This window comes from Zonotrichia leucophrys, chromosome 8 (genome assembly GCF_028769735.1).
Source record: "Zonotrichia leucophrys gambelii isolate GWCS_2022_RI chromosome 8, RI_Zleu_2.0, whole genome shotgun sequence".
Classification (NCBI taxonomy): Eukaryota; Metazoa; Chordata; class Aves; order Passeriformes; family Passerellidae; genus Zonotrichia; species Zonotrichia leucophrys.
This window is the reverse complement of record NC_088178.1, coordinates 6368350-6384032: the sequence shown is the minus strand read 5'-3', so window position 1 is coordinate 6384032 and position 15683 is coordinate 6368350. Positions and strand designations below refer to the sequence as shown.

The window sequence follows — 15683 nt, the reverse complement described above, 5'->3', positions numbered from 1 at the left end:
CTGAAATCTATAAGCAAATGCTTAAGGGGAGATGAAGTCAGGTTGAGCATGATGTAGACAATGTACATACAGAATTCCTGAAACTGAAAATGAAATAATATTCCTGAAATGTCTGTGGCAGTCTGTGTAAGATATAGAAAATGCCATGATATCTCCCTGTTGGAATGCTTCCCTCCAAGGGTTTCTTTCATCTGCATACATTTTTATAAGCATTGGATCACTGCATGGTTTCAGGAGTGCTTTCTAAATTAGTAATGCCAGGTGGGGAATAGTGTAATTGCTTCCCAGCCTTTGAAGTGCTTCCTCAGTGAGTCTTCACTCTGTTTCTTCATGTCCTCCCTTTGTTGTTTCTCTGCCTGTTCTTTCTTTCTCCCCCCACCTTGCTCATGCCCTGCCTCATTTGCAATTCCCATTTCAGAAAATGGGAGTCAGAGGCAGCTGTGCATCCCAGATCCTTCTCTGCAGTCTGAGGGTCAGGCAGCCCTTCAGTGTGGGCTGTTGTGGCTCCATCCCTGGTGCTCACATGCCCCAAGTGAGGAGGAGAATCTGGTTTTACACAGAGGACACGCTGAATCTGTCACTCCTCCAGGGCTGCAGCAGCAACGCCATTGCTCAGAGGGAAGGTGAAAATACCCTCTCCATTCTGTCTGAGTTCCACAGCCAGTACTCCTGGATTGTGCCTGACAGGGAATTGGTGCTTTAATCATCGTTTTTTAACTTCTTGCCTGCAGGCAATGCTTTCAGTGCTCAGTGAAAGGCAGAGGAGGCCAACCCATAGCTCATGGCCAGGCAGTTCAGTGTGGCTGGGAAGTGAAGCCATTATGCAGTGACATTTATTGCATTTTCCAGCAAGCTGGAAACAGTCACCCTTCCTGACTGCTAATTAAGCCATGTTTAGCTTTGGAGAGACACTTGGTGGCTCCTGTGGGACACAGAGCAGTGATTCCCTCACAGAGGTGGCACTTGGGTGTGATCCCCTGGTTCTGCCAGCCATGAGTGGGTGAAGAGCATCAGATCCCCTCAGGACAGAGATGAGCTGCATGTCAGAAAGGGATTAGCAGTGCAAGAAAGGCAAGACAGTGGGATCTGAGGAATGACAGCCAGCACTTACCAACATTTTCCACTGTATTCAATTCTAGTGGTGTATTTTGGAATCCCACTGTGTGCTTTAAAATAAAAATCCATAGAAAAGAATCTCATTCGTAGGTGCCAAAAATACCCTCCTTTGAAAAAAAGTGAAGAGGAAAGAAAGAAAGAAAAGTTCTGACAGTAGTAGTTGGTGTTCCAGGTGTGTTTGTGAGTTTTCCCTCTCTAAGTGCTATAACAATATTTAAATATTTCTTGTTTAGGTCACAGAAATGACTTTGGAATTGTCTCTGGAAGTATGGTGAGTATCTCATATTTTTTTTAAAAAACAGGTGAAAATATACCAGCAGCAAAGGATTTTTTTTTTATTTTAAACTGTTCATTAAAATTTTCATGGAATCACAGAATATCCTGAATTTGAAGGGACCCATAAGAATCATCCAACTCCTGGCCCTGCACAGGACACCCCAAGAGTCCCACCCTGTTGGGATTTTCTTAAAATCATGTGAAATAGAGTGCAAATTTCCCTTTTGTAGCATAGAAATACCAGGTACTGTAAAAGTGAAGAGATTTTACAACTTTGGTTTATTTTCACATTGTAATTCTGTTATTGACTAAACACCCTCACTGGGATTAAGAGGTGTGACCCATCCAAATGTTTGCAGGAATGAGGCCATCCCACATGGATCTCCCAGCCTGGTTTATGTGAAGGCATTTCATTCTTTCATTCAAAAAAGGGCTTTGTTTCTAAAAAATCCACAGACCTCACTCAGGTGCAGCTCTATCCTCACTGTTTTACCTTCTCTGGCAACTTGGTCCCTCACATTAACTTTCAGCTGCTGCTCCTCAAGTGTATTTAAATGTAAATACTGCATAGTGAAGCTTTAGGTGAAGATTTAGGGCTAGGAGTTCTCCATGTAAAAGCTAAGCAGATGCCTACCTTTATTTGTCCCTTATTTTTTTTTCCCCTTCTCTAGCTGTCTTTCCCCCTCATTCTTCCCCTATCCTGGTGAAAGACTATAAATCATATTGAGGCATAAGCAGAACAATACATTTCAAGTCTAAAAATCATTTTCTGAGAGTAAGGAATTTAAGGAGTCATTTATTGTCTGTAGCTATAAATAGGAGCACTGAGCACTGTAATAGTCAAGTTATTTCCTGATTACTCCGGATGACAAACATCCCCCAGGGATAATTTCTTCTCATCATGTTGTACTAGGAAAGTGCATTTGTGGGTGGTCCTTGAGACCACCCTGAACATGCCAGGCTTTGTACTGTACAAATATTTCATATCTCTGACATTAAATAAACACAAGATGCTTGGCTCTGTCTTCTTAGGCTTTGAAATGTAAAGGATCTTATCAAGTTCTGCTGCTATTCCCTGATAGCCATGCAGATTGTGGATATCTTCATGGAACATTGCTACTAGGGACTCTTTTTACCCCTTTTCTTAATCCTATTATTTTATTGCATAATAGGTTGTTTTAAAAATAGGATAATTATTATCTGAACCTAAATGGATCCATTCCACCAATCTGGGGAATTATTGTCTGAGCCTAAATATGCTAAATATTCACCACCATATGCTTTTCAGTGGGACCAAGGTGGATTCGTCCACTCCTCTTTGCTGTCCATGGGAAGTGGCAGCTGAAGTTGTACCTTAAGTACAGCACTGAGATCCTTATGCAGTCTTGTGTACATTTTTTTATCCCACAATGTAGAGAAAAATACTGAGAAAAGGGCTCAGTTTTTCCTGTGCTGTAGGTTTATAATTGTATGTGAGTACAGATAATACTTGCTGTATTTAATTATTTGCTTTTAATGAGTTCTACATAAAATGCACAGCTTAAAGACACATTGCCTGCATCACTCTAGAGCAGATGGATGGCATCACATGAAAAATACAATTTTATTTCATCTTCTGTAAGTGGGTGAGGATTTTCTGCTGGTTTCCCAGGGAGGTGTTAGTGATGCTGTTTGGGACTGAGCCCCTTGTGACAGGCTGTCCCTTTCCCAACCAGCTCCTCCACGGACCTGCGGTTCAGCATGGCGCTGTGCGACGAGGAGAAGAGGTTCCGGCAGCAGCGCAGAGACAACATCATGCACAGCATCAAATCATTCCTGGGGGAGAAGAGCCACAACCTGACCTCTTCCCGTGATGTAAGTGTGCAGAGTTCCCAGCAGGAACTCTAGCATCCCCTTTGGAATCCTTCATTTGCCTGCCAGAGGAAAGAATGAGGCGTGCGAGGTGGAAGGGTTTGATGGAGAAAGATTATAGGTGATAAAAATCCTTTTCTTCTGTGAGCATAAAATATTTAGCCTGGAGAGTAATTTTTCTTGGCTCTAAATTTAGAAATTAAAGTTTATGACTGGGGGAAACTATAAAAGGAGAGATTTAGATTAGATATTAGGAAGAAATCCTTCCCTGTGAGGGTGGGCAGGCCCTAGCACAGGGTGCCCAGAGAAGCTGTGGCTGCCCCTGGATCCCTGGAAGAGTCCCAGGCCAGGTTGGACAGGGCTTGGAGCAGCCTGGGATAGTGGAAGTTGTCCCTGTGGTGGCAATGGATGAGCTTTAAAGTCCCTTCCAATGAAATAATTCTGGGGTTCTGTGATTCATTTGCCCCTTAAACTGCTCTGATTTTTCTCGTTTGTTAAGGTGTTGGCTGTGAGGGGAGATTGCCATCTGAAAAGTGCCTCAGGGTATGTGAAATACCTGCTGAATCCTGCAGTAGCTCTAGGCACTCACCCAGCACAGAATATGCCCCTGCATGCCCAGTACCCATCCCATGCTCTGTGACCTTCATCTCTGAAAGACTAGACAGGAAATGAGCTGGTTTAAATTTAGAGTCAGCTTGGAAATTAGTTTATTTCTTCCTTTCTTCTTTTCCTTGAGCCAGTTTGACTGGATTAGGGTTATGAAGCTCTGTTTCTTTGAAACATGAGGAACTGCAGCTTTCCTTGACTAGCTGGTGCTTTGGACCAAGCCAAGAGGAAGGGAAGCCAGCAGATCACAGTGGGCTGGTGGTGGCTTGGGACATCTTACAGAATCAGGGAATGGTTTGGGTGGGAAGGGACTGAAAGGATCATCCAATGCCACCCCCTGCCATGGGCAGGGACACCTTCCACTAGCCCAGGGTGACCAAGCCCTGTCCAGCCTGGCCTGGGACACTTCCAGGGATCCAGGGGCAGCCACAGCTTCTCTGGGCACCCTGTGCCATGGCCTCACAGAATGGTTTCATAAAACACTTCATTATTTAGAGTTAATTAAGAATCCACTTGGTACAGATCTACTTATTTTGTTATAGCTTTCCCATCCTCTTCCTTCCTTGTCCATTCCCTCTCCTGTGCTGCTTCGAGAATTGTGACAGGAACACTTTGTGCCTGTGGAGGTGTCAAGCAATGAACAAAATCTATGAATTAATGTGGATTAATCCCTTCATTGCTCTTGATTCCTTTTGTGCAATTTTAATATAAGGAGAATGTGACAGTCTTTTGCAGCCAGCACTGAAGAATATCTTTTACATTTCCCTGAAGTTTTGACCAGGTGGTAAATGTTTTATTGTAGTGTACTTTTGAACTCTGTCTTGCTTAATGAAACTTTCTGCGGAACATGAAAGAATTTAACAAGAATTGTACATATTTTAATTGGACTGGGAGAAAATATGTGTGTATTGAGAAGGAACATTTTCAAAGTTTCTTAATTTTCAGTTCAGTTATTTTAATCTTAACACATGCAGATCCTATCAGAGTAGGAATCTGTCAGTGTGACATTGGTGTGACCTGGAGCAGAATAAGATCTTCCACAGAAAGGATGTGGTTACTCTGCCAAACTCCAGTTGGAACTGGAGTGATCCTCAGTGCCTCAGGTCTCAGTTCCATTCAGGTGGTATCTGTGCATGAATTACTACAAAGGACAGCTAAGATTTCTTATTCTTTGTCATCATCTTCCCTTGGTATCCCTCACTGACTCCATTAGTGAAATTATATCAGTTAAATTGCATCTTCCCAGACAGTAACTGTAGGTATCCTCCCATTTTTCATATGCCAAATGTGTATTTCTAAACTTACAGAGTTTTTATCTCTTTCTAGCAATGAAAAAACCGTTTTTGTTCAAATTAAACTGTAGTCTTACTTTTATTGCTACAGATGGAAGGTAGCGGGAGGATTTATGTGATGTCTGAAGTCTTAACATGAAGTTGGGAGACATTGAGTAGTTTTAGCTGTCTGTGGGTCTTGTTTTATCTTGGATAAGTCACATACTCAAAATTCACCCAAGTTGTTTCATCTGTGAGTGACTTGTACTTTGCAGGGATGCTGAGAGACTTTAATACCTCTGACTTCATTACACATGTCTGCATGGGGAAGTGAGTAGTTCCAAATTTCCTAACTTAATCCTGAGGCACGTTCTGGAAACACAGAGGTAGAGATTTCTCGTACTTCTCTTATTGCTCAATTTATTTTTTTAATTTTTGTTGCTTCAAGCAATTTTCTAAAAATACCATAATCTTCCAGAGAAATCATATAGTTCTCTATGACTGGATTTGCAGAACAATTTTTTAATAATCATTTGTGTGCCCTATGGCATTCTTTGCCCACCACAGGTATTCAGATTTTGTGCACTGTGTTTGCAGGGCATTTGGATAAAGACATCTGCACTACTCATTCCCAAAACAAGATTTATTATGGTTTAGCTTTTTCTTGCCTGATTACTGGAAGATAGGATTAAGAACCTTTTGGTTTGAGTGAACTCATGTGCTGGTGGCTCTATAAAAAGGGTTTGGGGCTCAGTAGAGGAGTGTGCAGCCCTTGGTATCCTCTTTTTCTTTGTTCTTCATCAGGATGTGGTTTCTTGATTCTTGGCTTTGGGTGCTCTGGGTGCAGCTCGTTCTCCCCCTCCCTGCCTCTGCCCTATTTATCCCATAGAGCAACTTGCAGGGTGGGTGTCTTTCATTTCAGTTTTTACTGTTTTGTGCCCTTAAACATGTCAGAAACTGAATTGGAGTTAAAAGCTGATGTAACAAACCTGACAGGAGAGGACAGCCAGGGGTGGTCGGGCTCTGCTCCCAGGGAACAGGGACAGGATGAGAGGGAATGGCCTCGAACTGTGCCAGGAGAGGATCAGGTTGGGTATTAGGGGAAATTTCTTCAAGGAAAGGGCTGTAAAGCATTGGAAGGGGCTTCCCAGGGCAGTGGTGGAATCATCATCCCTGGAAGTGTTAAAGTGTGTGGATGTGGCGCTTGGGGACAAGGTTTAGTGGTGAACATGGTGGTGGTGCTGGGCTGATGGTGGGATTTGATGATCTTGGAGGTCTTTTCCAACCTCTGAAGGATTTTGATTCCATAATTCACCTTCCCCTTGCTGTACCCACCCTTCCCAGTGCAGGAGCCTGGGATGTCCAGAGTGCCTGTGGATCAGGAAGCATTTGCAGTCAGGATGTTGGTGACTCTCCTGGGCATTCCCAGCCCATCACCATGGTGGATTCCTCTGCCTCCTGAGGGACTCTCCCATTTTCTCAGTGCCAGTGCACTGATGGGTGCAGCAGTGGAGCTCTGGGAGTGTTCTCACATGCCTTCTCCAGGCTTGCATCTGCAGGTGACATCTCCATCCTGTTGGGATGTGTCTGCTCAGGCTGAGTGGGCAGTGCTCCTGAGGAGCTTTCAAAGCCTCCCCAGGTGATTAAAGGAGGGATTGCTGACATGGCTCTTCCTTCAAAGCAGCTGCTCCGTTATTGGGGTGTTGGCTTAACAAAACATATCCCAAATCCTTCCCTGGGCTGTGTCATTTTTGGGATAGATCCCTATCTCTGGAGCTGCACCATGAATACCTGTGGTTTCTATTACTAAAGCTGAGCACTTATGAAGGAGGGAACAGAATAGTCTCACTGCATCAAGAATAAGCAGTTTTGGGGAGTGGAAGCCTCAAGAAACATGTTGAGTGCCTTGGTCATTGTTCATGGGCATTTCCTTGGGACAGTCAGTCCTCAGGGGAGTTTCATGGCTTGGAGCATGGAGTCTGCAGAAAGAACAGGACTCTGTCATCACATGGATCCTTTTCTTGTCACTGATCCTGTCCATTGGCACCTGGAATTGCCTTTCAGGGAGATTTTTGACAGATTAGCAGTTTGATCAGATAGGGGCTTTCTGCACAGCTGTGTAATTCTTTTTGTGCTCAGTAACAATCAAGAGGTGGTTCCTTTGTCACCCCTGAACAGTGGAAAATCCTCCTGGATTTTGGAAACTGGGCCAAAATTTCTGGGCTGTTACTTAGGCCAAAACACATGATGGTGGGAGCAAATGAATTTTTATTTTATTTTGTCCACTTTTTAGATACCTGGGGAAGCCGTGCAGTTGAGGGGAACAGCCTGGAGGTCAGGGCTGGGCAGTAAGAAGAAGAAAAGTGTAAAATGAACCCCTGTGGATGCAATTTTAACCTGGTGCCATAATAAACATGGTTCTGCTCACTCCTCTCTTGATGGCTGAGGAGTTGTCCAGATCCCCATGAATTCCTATTATCTCTCTGATAGTTTTTGCAAAGTGGTGGTAAAATTGAGACTGTCTTCATGCTTTGTAGTAATAGTAGATGTTTTTGTTATAAAACTTGCTTATAAACTCCCAGTCAAAATATTATTTGTCTCTGTTCTGTTTCTCATTAGTAAATGTTACTGCCTTTGGCTCTGTCACAATGATACAAATTGGATTAAAGCTGGTGTTTAGATTCCTTTAAAATTCCCAGTGGTTTTGTAAGTGAAAAGTTCATTTAATAACTAAATTTAATATCTCCTCTATTTCACGTCATGGATAAGAAGGACGGATTTATTTTATGCTACAAGTGGTGACCTGTAACATTAAATAAATAAATTCTGATTCTTGTTGGGATGTCCAGGGGCTGGGCGGGGCGCTCCCAGGGCGTGTCCCTTGTCCCTGATGTGGTGCTGGTGTTGTCTCCTCCCTGCAGGTGCCGGTGATCGCCGTGCTGGGCTCGGGAGGGGGGTTCCGGGCCATGGTGGGCTTTGCTGGAGTCATGAAAGCACTTTATGAGTCAGGAGTCCTGGACTGTGCCACCTACATTGCTGGGCTCTCCGGATCCACCTGGTAAGACCTTCCTCTTGCTTATCCTCAGCTTCCCTGCTGCGGGTTCTGAGGGAACTGTCACCAGAGCTGGCTTATTTCTATGGTTATAATTCACAGCACGTTTTACACATCCAGGTCTGCTGGGGGAGGTGTTTTGGATGCCCCAAATGGCAAGGTCAATTCCAGGTGCTTTCCCAGGAGCTTTGAGAGCAGGAAAGAATGGAAAGAGGTGCCACCATATGCACCCATATTTCTGTATCAACACCTAATGTGTGTTGTTTCATTTTCCTTATGAAAAATGAAAAACCAAAAAAAAATCCCTTGTGATTTGAAGCTGATGACTCAATCAACACAAAATCTGTTGTATGCTTCAGGAGGGCTTTTAGAGCTCATTAAAATCACTGAAAGATCTTCTGCTTCATTTTACAGCCAGTGTAAAATCCTGGTGGATTGACTGGGGATGGCTGGGGCCACCCTGCAGGGCCTCTGTGGATTAACCCCTGTCTCAGTCCCACTGGCACTGTTTAATTTAGACAGTGCATCAGGTTTTAAAATAGTTCATTTAACCTTGAGGAGCAGGCACAGGCATCAAAAAGGGAGATCTTATTGTTGTCTTCAGTTCCTGATGAGTAGATGTGAATAACACAAATTATTTTTGGAGATCCTTAGGGAAAGGACAAGGAGTAATTGGATGAAGTCTTAGGGGAATTGCTGCAGTGAGTGGCTAAGCAGGGGAATGTGTTGAGCCATCCTCAGTGTGACTCAGTGCTTGTGAGAAAGCTGAACTTGACTGAGCACCAGGAGGCTGGAGCAGAGACCTGAGGGTCCTTTCAGACTCAGGGATGGGATTATACAATTGTCTCAATTCTTTGAGAGAAAAAGACTTGTTGTAGTATGAACAAGCAGGGAATCTGCCTGGGATGAACTTTATCACCTGGTTTAGCTCTAAGGAAGCACATGAATTTTAATTCCACATTCTAACCCCAGAGCTGACTCTTGAAGGAGATGATTATCAGTTCTATTCCATGTATGGGTTTTTTTGTTAATTATTTTTCATTGTGTGAAGATTGCTTCCCCCTCTCCCAGACTAGAGGGAAGCTTTCAGAATGCCAGGAGGTTTTGAAATGCCAGAAGTGTCTGTGAACTAGAGTAAATTTCTCCTTTAGATTGGACTATAAAAGGTGGGAACCTGTGTTTTCTGTCTCTGGTGGTGGGGAAAGATTTATCACTGTCCATTGAGACAGATGGATGGACCTGTGTCACAGCTGTGAGAAGCAGAAGGTGGATGAAGAGCACTGGAATGTGGTGTTAAAACATTACCTGTGTTTCTAGGGGAGGGTTTGCAGTCCCTGCTCAGGACAGACGTCACTTTGCTGGCTGTGAGGTCCTTTTTGGGGAAAACCCAGGGGTGAATGCGTAGGTGATCTAATGTAAACCTATAAAATCTGAGTTAAAATAGTGAGATTATCATTTATATTAGATTATCTGAACTGCTCCAGTCAGAAACAGATTGGAGACAGTTGTGTTTGCACAAATTTGTCTTTGCTCTCTGATGTCATCCTTCAGTCTTTCCTTGCTTGATGAATAAATAAATTGACACTTTGGCACTCCCTACCTTTTCTTTCTTTTCCATGCAGTCTGTCTTTTGGGAATAATTCTTTTTTCTTTTTTTTTTCCTGAAGGGTGGAGAATTCCTTTCCTGGTGGGACAGGCAGGTTTTTACTTGTCCCCTCAGCTGCATGCCTAACCTTGGAGCAATGCTTTCCTGCCATCTTGCTTCAACCTTGTGCTGAGTCCTCCAGCTTCATCCCCCTTTCCCTGCACCCAGGAGCTCACATGGAGCCCTGGCAGCCCACGTGGGACAGGGCTGGCTGTGCTGTCACACAGATGGCTGGGCATGACCTCAGGGCCAGGCTGACCCTGTGTGTGTCTCAGAGCTGTGCCAGGAGTGTAAGGCATGTGTACCTGGGCCAGGTCACTGGGTAAATAATAGTAAATGAGCCTCTCACAGATTAGAAGGGCCTGTCTTGGTGTGACCTAAGGCAACCAAGTGGAAGCCAGGGCTGCCTGCACGTGTGTCTGAGCTTTGTTTGCAGTAAAGTTAAGCTTGTTTCTTAGTGACAAACTCATGATTGACCTCATCCTCACAGCCAGCCAGCTCTCTGTGCAGCTTGTAGTTACTGTGCTTCAGATGCTTATGGCAGCAACATATCCTGGGAAGTGGGGCCATATCCAGGCCAGAACCCCCTGCCCTGGGCTGAGCCCCAGCCTGGGCAGTAGGAAAGGGATGGGGATCGTGCCCCTGTGCCCCTGAGCATGGTGAGACCCCACCTGCAGAGCTGCCCCAGCACAGGGAGGAGCTGGGGCTGCTGGAGAGAGCCCAGGGAGGCACCAGGATGGGCAGAGGGATGGAGCAGCTCTGCTGGGAGGGAAGGATGGGAGAGCTGGGATTGTTCACCTGGAGCACCTTTGGGGTGACCCCACTGGGGCCTTGCAGTGCCTGAAGGAGCTGACAGGAAACATGGAAAGAGACAGTTTCCAAAGGATGGAGTGACAGGACACAGGGAATGGTTTCCCACTGCCAGAGAGTAGGTTTAGATGGGATATTGGGAAGGAATTGTTCCCTGGGCAGGACCTGGCAAAGGGTACCCAGAGAAGCTGTGGCTGCCCCTGGATCCCTGGCAGTGTCCAAGGCCAGGCTGGACAGGGCTTGGAGCAACCTGGGACAGTGGAAGTTGTCCCTGCCCATGGCATGGGGTGGGAGTGGATGGGCTTTGAGGTCCCTTTCAATCCAAACCATTCTGGTATTCTGTGATACACTGAGATATTTTAGGAATTTTTCAGTAGTGATAATGAACTAGAGGGCAGAGAGGTAACTCTTATAGGGAGAGAGCTGCATGTGTCCTTCTAGCACCTCCAGTCTGCCACACAGCTATGCTAACTGAGGAGCTCCTTTCAGCATAGCATATTCTGTCTGCTATCCCTTAAAGAGAAAAATGAGGACTCTTTAATCATTTGCTTCATACACATTATGGAAAATGCATGTTGAGTGTTTGATCCTGTGCTTATATATAGAACATATTGCTCAGCTTTCTGTGCTTTGAGAAAAGGGAGACTAAAATTTCCTGTATAAATGGAGAGTTAATGAACCTGATTTAATCAGTACCTGTATCAGCTCATGTATGAGCTTCGTGTAGCTTCCAGGCAGCAGGTTTGATGCTCACAGAGCCTGTTTGCCCTTGCAGGTATATGTCAACTCTGTATTCCCACCCTGACTTCCCAGCCAAGGGCCCAAAGGAGATCAATGAGGAGCTGATGCACTCGGTGAGCCACAACCCCCTGCTGCTGCTCACCCCACAGAAGGTCAAGCGCTACATCGAGGCCCTGTGGAACAAGAAGAGCTCAGGGCAGCCTGTCACCTTCACTGACATCTTTGGCATGCTCATAGGGGAAACACTAATCCATGATGTGAGTGCTCATCTAAGCTGTCAAACTCTCATAAAATTCCCATTGTTACTAATTTTTTTTATTACCTTAGTTGCATTTAATAAAGGGTGTACATTTTGCTATAGGAAGCAACATTTGCTTAAAAAAGTACTATTTGATGGTGTTAAAGCTGAAAAACTCTTATATCATTCCCATTGTTACTATTTCTTTGAAATTACCTTAGGGACATCTAATAAAGGGTGCACATTTTGCTATAAGTGTGATGGTGTTTGCAGGGGTCCCAGGATGAGGGAGCAGATGAGGATCTGACTCCATGTTTCAGAAGGCTGATTTATTATTTTATTATATATATTATATTAAAACTATACAAAAATAATAGAAGAAAGGATTTCATCAGAAGGCTAGCTAAGAATAGAAAAAGAATGATAAAGGCTTGTGACTGACCAAGACAGTCTGAGACAGTTGGACTGTGATTGGCCATTAATTAGAAACAACCACATGAGACCAATCACAGATGCACCTGTTGCATTCCACAGCAGCAGATAATCATTGTTTAAATTTTGTTCCTGAGGCCTCTCAGCTTCTCAGGAGAAAAAATCCCAAGGAAAGGATCTTTCATAAAACATGTCTGTGACAATAAGAAACAACATTTGCTTAAAAAAGTACTAATTTCAACGTGAAAGATGCTTTTGGTTTTGTTTGAAAATAAGACAACAGGAGAGCTTCACACTGTTGTATTCTATAATTGGCTGAAAATTCCTAATTGGCTGAATCAAGCACAGAAACTTCCAATTCAAATGAGTCAGGTAAGCAACAGCTGGAATTGATCTTGTGGAAAGATTGAAATGTGTCAGTAGATTTGCTGATGTGTTTTATACATTTCTATCCCTACACTGATAATGGGTTTTAAACAATTTAAAACACTGAGAAAGAGGCAACACAGCATTTACTGGCAGATGTATAGAATTCTGATGCTGAAGGGGTGTTAATGATTGTGTGAGGTTGGTTAGAAGTCCCTGTGTACCAAGGGATGGAAAAAATGCACAGATGTTTAATTAAAATCAGAACCTGACGCATCAGTGAGAAACTTTTCTTATCAAATTTCATTGACAGGAGGAGACTCCCAGATCTTTATATAAAATAAAAAAAAATGTGATATTTACGTATATATATATATATATATATATATATATATATTGAAGCTATGTATGTATATATATGAGTAGGCCTTTCCAGGGTGTGTTTGGGACCAATGTCTTTCTTTCCCTGCAGAGGATGGACACCACTCTGAGCAATATGAAAGAGAAGGTCAACAATGCCCAGTGTGCTCTGCCACTCTTCACCTGTCTGCACGTCAAACCAGATGTCTCAGAGCTGATGTTTGCAGGTGTGTTCCCAGTCTGTGTTGAGTCACTTGTGGCAAGGAGGGAGGTGTGTGGCTGGTTAAAAAACCCTTTTTAATGTGTCTGAGACAAATTGCATCTGACTTCTGGGAATCTGACAGGGTGATAAGAAGTTACTCAGGGATAGATGATGACATATTCAGGTAGGAGTGCCAAGCCAAAGAGAAACCTGGTGACTTCAGCAAGGGAAAAGATGTTTAAATTAGGATATCAAACAGGAAAAGGAAAATATATCCTGTCATGTTCTCTTTCAGAGAAGGGTGACATCAGCAGTTAGACTTGATGATCTTAGAGGTCTTAACCAACTCTAATGATTCTGTGATTAAAATTGGACAAACAAATTAGGTATAATGCCTCTTTTTCACTTCTTGACCAGTGTGAAGTGCTGTTGGTAACACAAAAAAACCCTTTCACTTGTATTTATTCCATAGGTTTTAATCCCCTCTGGTAACTTCAGTTGAGAGTGGGTCCAGTTGTGGAAGATGTACAATAAGATAAGGATGTGTGCATCTGTATATAGTTATATACAGGAAAGGGAAGTGCCAGGTGGTTTGCCTCATTGTATTTCCTAAAATATCATTGTCATTTGCCTAAAATACAATGTCATTATATTTCCTGAAATAGTTATTTGGATAAGTGGCTGTCAGAGTTTGGGTTGGAAATGAAAATGAGGAATTGTAAATTAGGCTGAATATTTCATGGGAAAATGTGTCTTTAACTTTGCTACTTAGGAAACTGATACGTTTTTGTTTGAAAGTAGGAGTATTTTGGGTTTTAGATGAACTTCTGTTTTTCAATATATTGTAACTAGATTACTGTTTTAAAACCAAAATGATCTTTTGTTAATAATGTCTTTCTATAAGCAAGACCAGAAACTTTACTTTGCTCTATAGAAAGATATTCCCTGTGCAAGTGGGTCTTGCGGTTTGCCTTTTGAGGCTGATATTTCTCATTACAGAGGGTGCTGGATCTTGATTGCTTCTTATTTTAAGTTCTGTTCCTCCTTTTAGTTTTTCCTGATGTGAGAGCTCTTGTAAATCTTGAACAGAAATATTTACACTTCCTAATTTACATTGATTCTAAGGCAGAAATTTTGTTTCCCTGAGCAGGCTTTGTGATTTGAGAAATCTCCTTCAGTGCAAATGCAAGCTGGAGATGGACTAACACAAATTAATTCTAATTCTCAGTTCAACTTTGCTGTCACCCTGGTTCTGCATACATATCTGCCAATTCATGTTTATACAGCTAAAAGGAAATATGAAATTCCTGGACTGGGGCTTCAATGGAATTACCTTCTGTTCCAGTGAATGTGAAGATTTGTGGGTGACTTATTTGGAAAATAGGATGTTGTATTTGACTTAGCTCAGATAAGCATTACCCTTACCTGAAATGAAACTCCCAGCAGTCATGATTAAATCTTTCCTTTTCGGGACAAGTGTTCACCTTCTGCTCCACACGGAAGCAGGAATATCCTGAGGGTGGATGACATGTGGGGATATTTCCAAGCTGTCTCTTTCACCTCTCTATTTCAGAATTACTTCTGGTTTATTTCCAGTCAAATCAACCCCTGCTAAAAATAGGGAAGGTGAAATAGATGAATGGGTGAAATGATAAAAAGGGAAGATATGTTTTGTTTGTTATTTGCTCCCTTTTTGAACTGAATTCTCTGATGGAAGCAATTCCACTGGTATAAAAAAAAAGTGTTCCAAGTCAGCTAAGATCCATTTTCAAAGGCCTTCATTAATAGAATCCACATCACTTTTGATATTTTCTGCTAAGATGAGAAAATGCATTTGAACATCTTATTCCATATTTTTCTTGAGCTCTCTGTTGAATTAAATGGACTTTTAAGGAGATCTTTGGCAATGTTTGAATTGATAAGTTTATCAGCTGCCTCTCAGTCTTGCTTTTGGTATTGGTTTTCACACAAAACTTTAGGTTTGGGTAGAATCCAAATGCCTCTGCTAGAATATTTCACAACCTTTGGGATATTCAGTAATTGGTTTTGTGCCACCTCTGTCACTGCTCTCCATTTTTGGTGGAATTGCAGTGAAGGTAAAGCAGCTTGGAGCTGAGACCCACATGTGGCAGGGAACTATGCTGAAGCAGGGGATGAAAATCAGATGTTACTGAGTGTTCCCTCATTTGCAATCTCTCCTTTTATACCTCAGGTTTCCAACTTCATTCTTTTCACCAAAGTTTATTCTGATAAGAGAGAATGAGGATTCTTTCCCTGCTGAGACATCACTGACCTTGATTTGATATTCCTAATGGTTATTGGCTTCCCATGTCACTAAAATTTCTTTGCTTGCTTCATTTCTCCATCATTTTCCTCCACCCCGAGATTTCTGACTGAGCAGTTTTGTTTCTGACTTTGCAGACTGGGTGGAGTTCAGTCCATATGAAATTGGAATGGCCAAGTATGGCACTTTCATGTCTCCTGATCTGTTTGGAAGCAAGTTTTTTATGGGGACAGTGGTGAAGAAATATGCTGAAAATCCCTTGCATTTCCTCATGGGTGAGTATGTGACAGAAAGAGACTTAAAATGAAAAGCAATTTCAGTAGTTCATGGACTTTAAATGAAGTTACACAAAGTGTGGAGACAGGAAGTGGAGCTCTCAGTTTGTTGGAAGACATAATTTGAAAGATTTCATAGATATGGATTGGCATTGTTG

The 15683-nt window shown here is 42.8% G+C and overlaps 1 protein-coding gene across 4 annotated transcripts in view; it reads left to right on the top strand.

The window, feature by feature from the left end:
- Positions 1-15683, top strand: part of PLA2G4A (phospholipase A2 group IVA) — a 68365-nt gene that overhangs the window by 38306 nt on the left and 14376 nt on the right. For all 4 annotated transcript variants that reach the window (XM_064720350.1, XM_064720352.1, XM_064720353.1 and 1 more), the window contains exons 7-12: positions 1350-1387; positions 3108-3246; positions 8042-8178; positions 11403-11625; positions 12877-12991; positions 15388-15525. In XM_064720350.1, coding sequence (XP_064576420.1) covers positions 1350-1387; positions 3108-3246; positions 8042-8178; positions 11403-11625; positions 12877-12991; positions 15388-15525 — 790 coding nt within the window. The remainder of the gene's footprint in view (positions 1-1349; positions 1388-3107; positions 3247-8041; positions 8179-11402; positions 11626-12876; positions 12992-15387; positions 15526-15683) is intronic.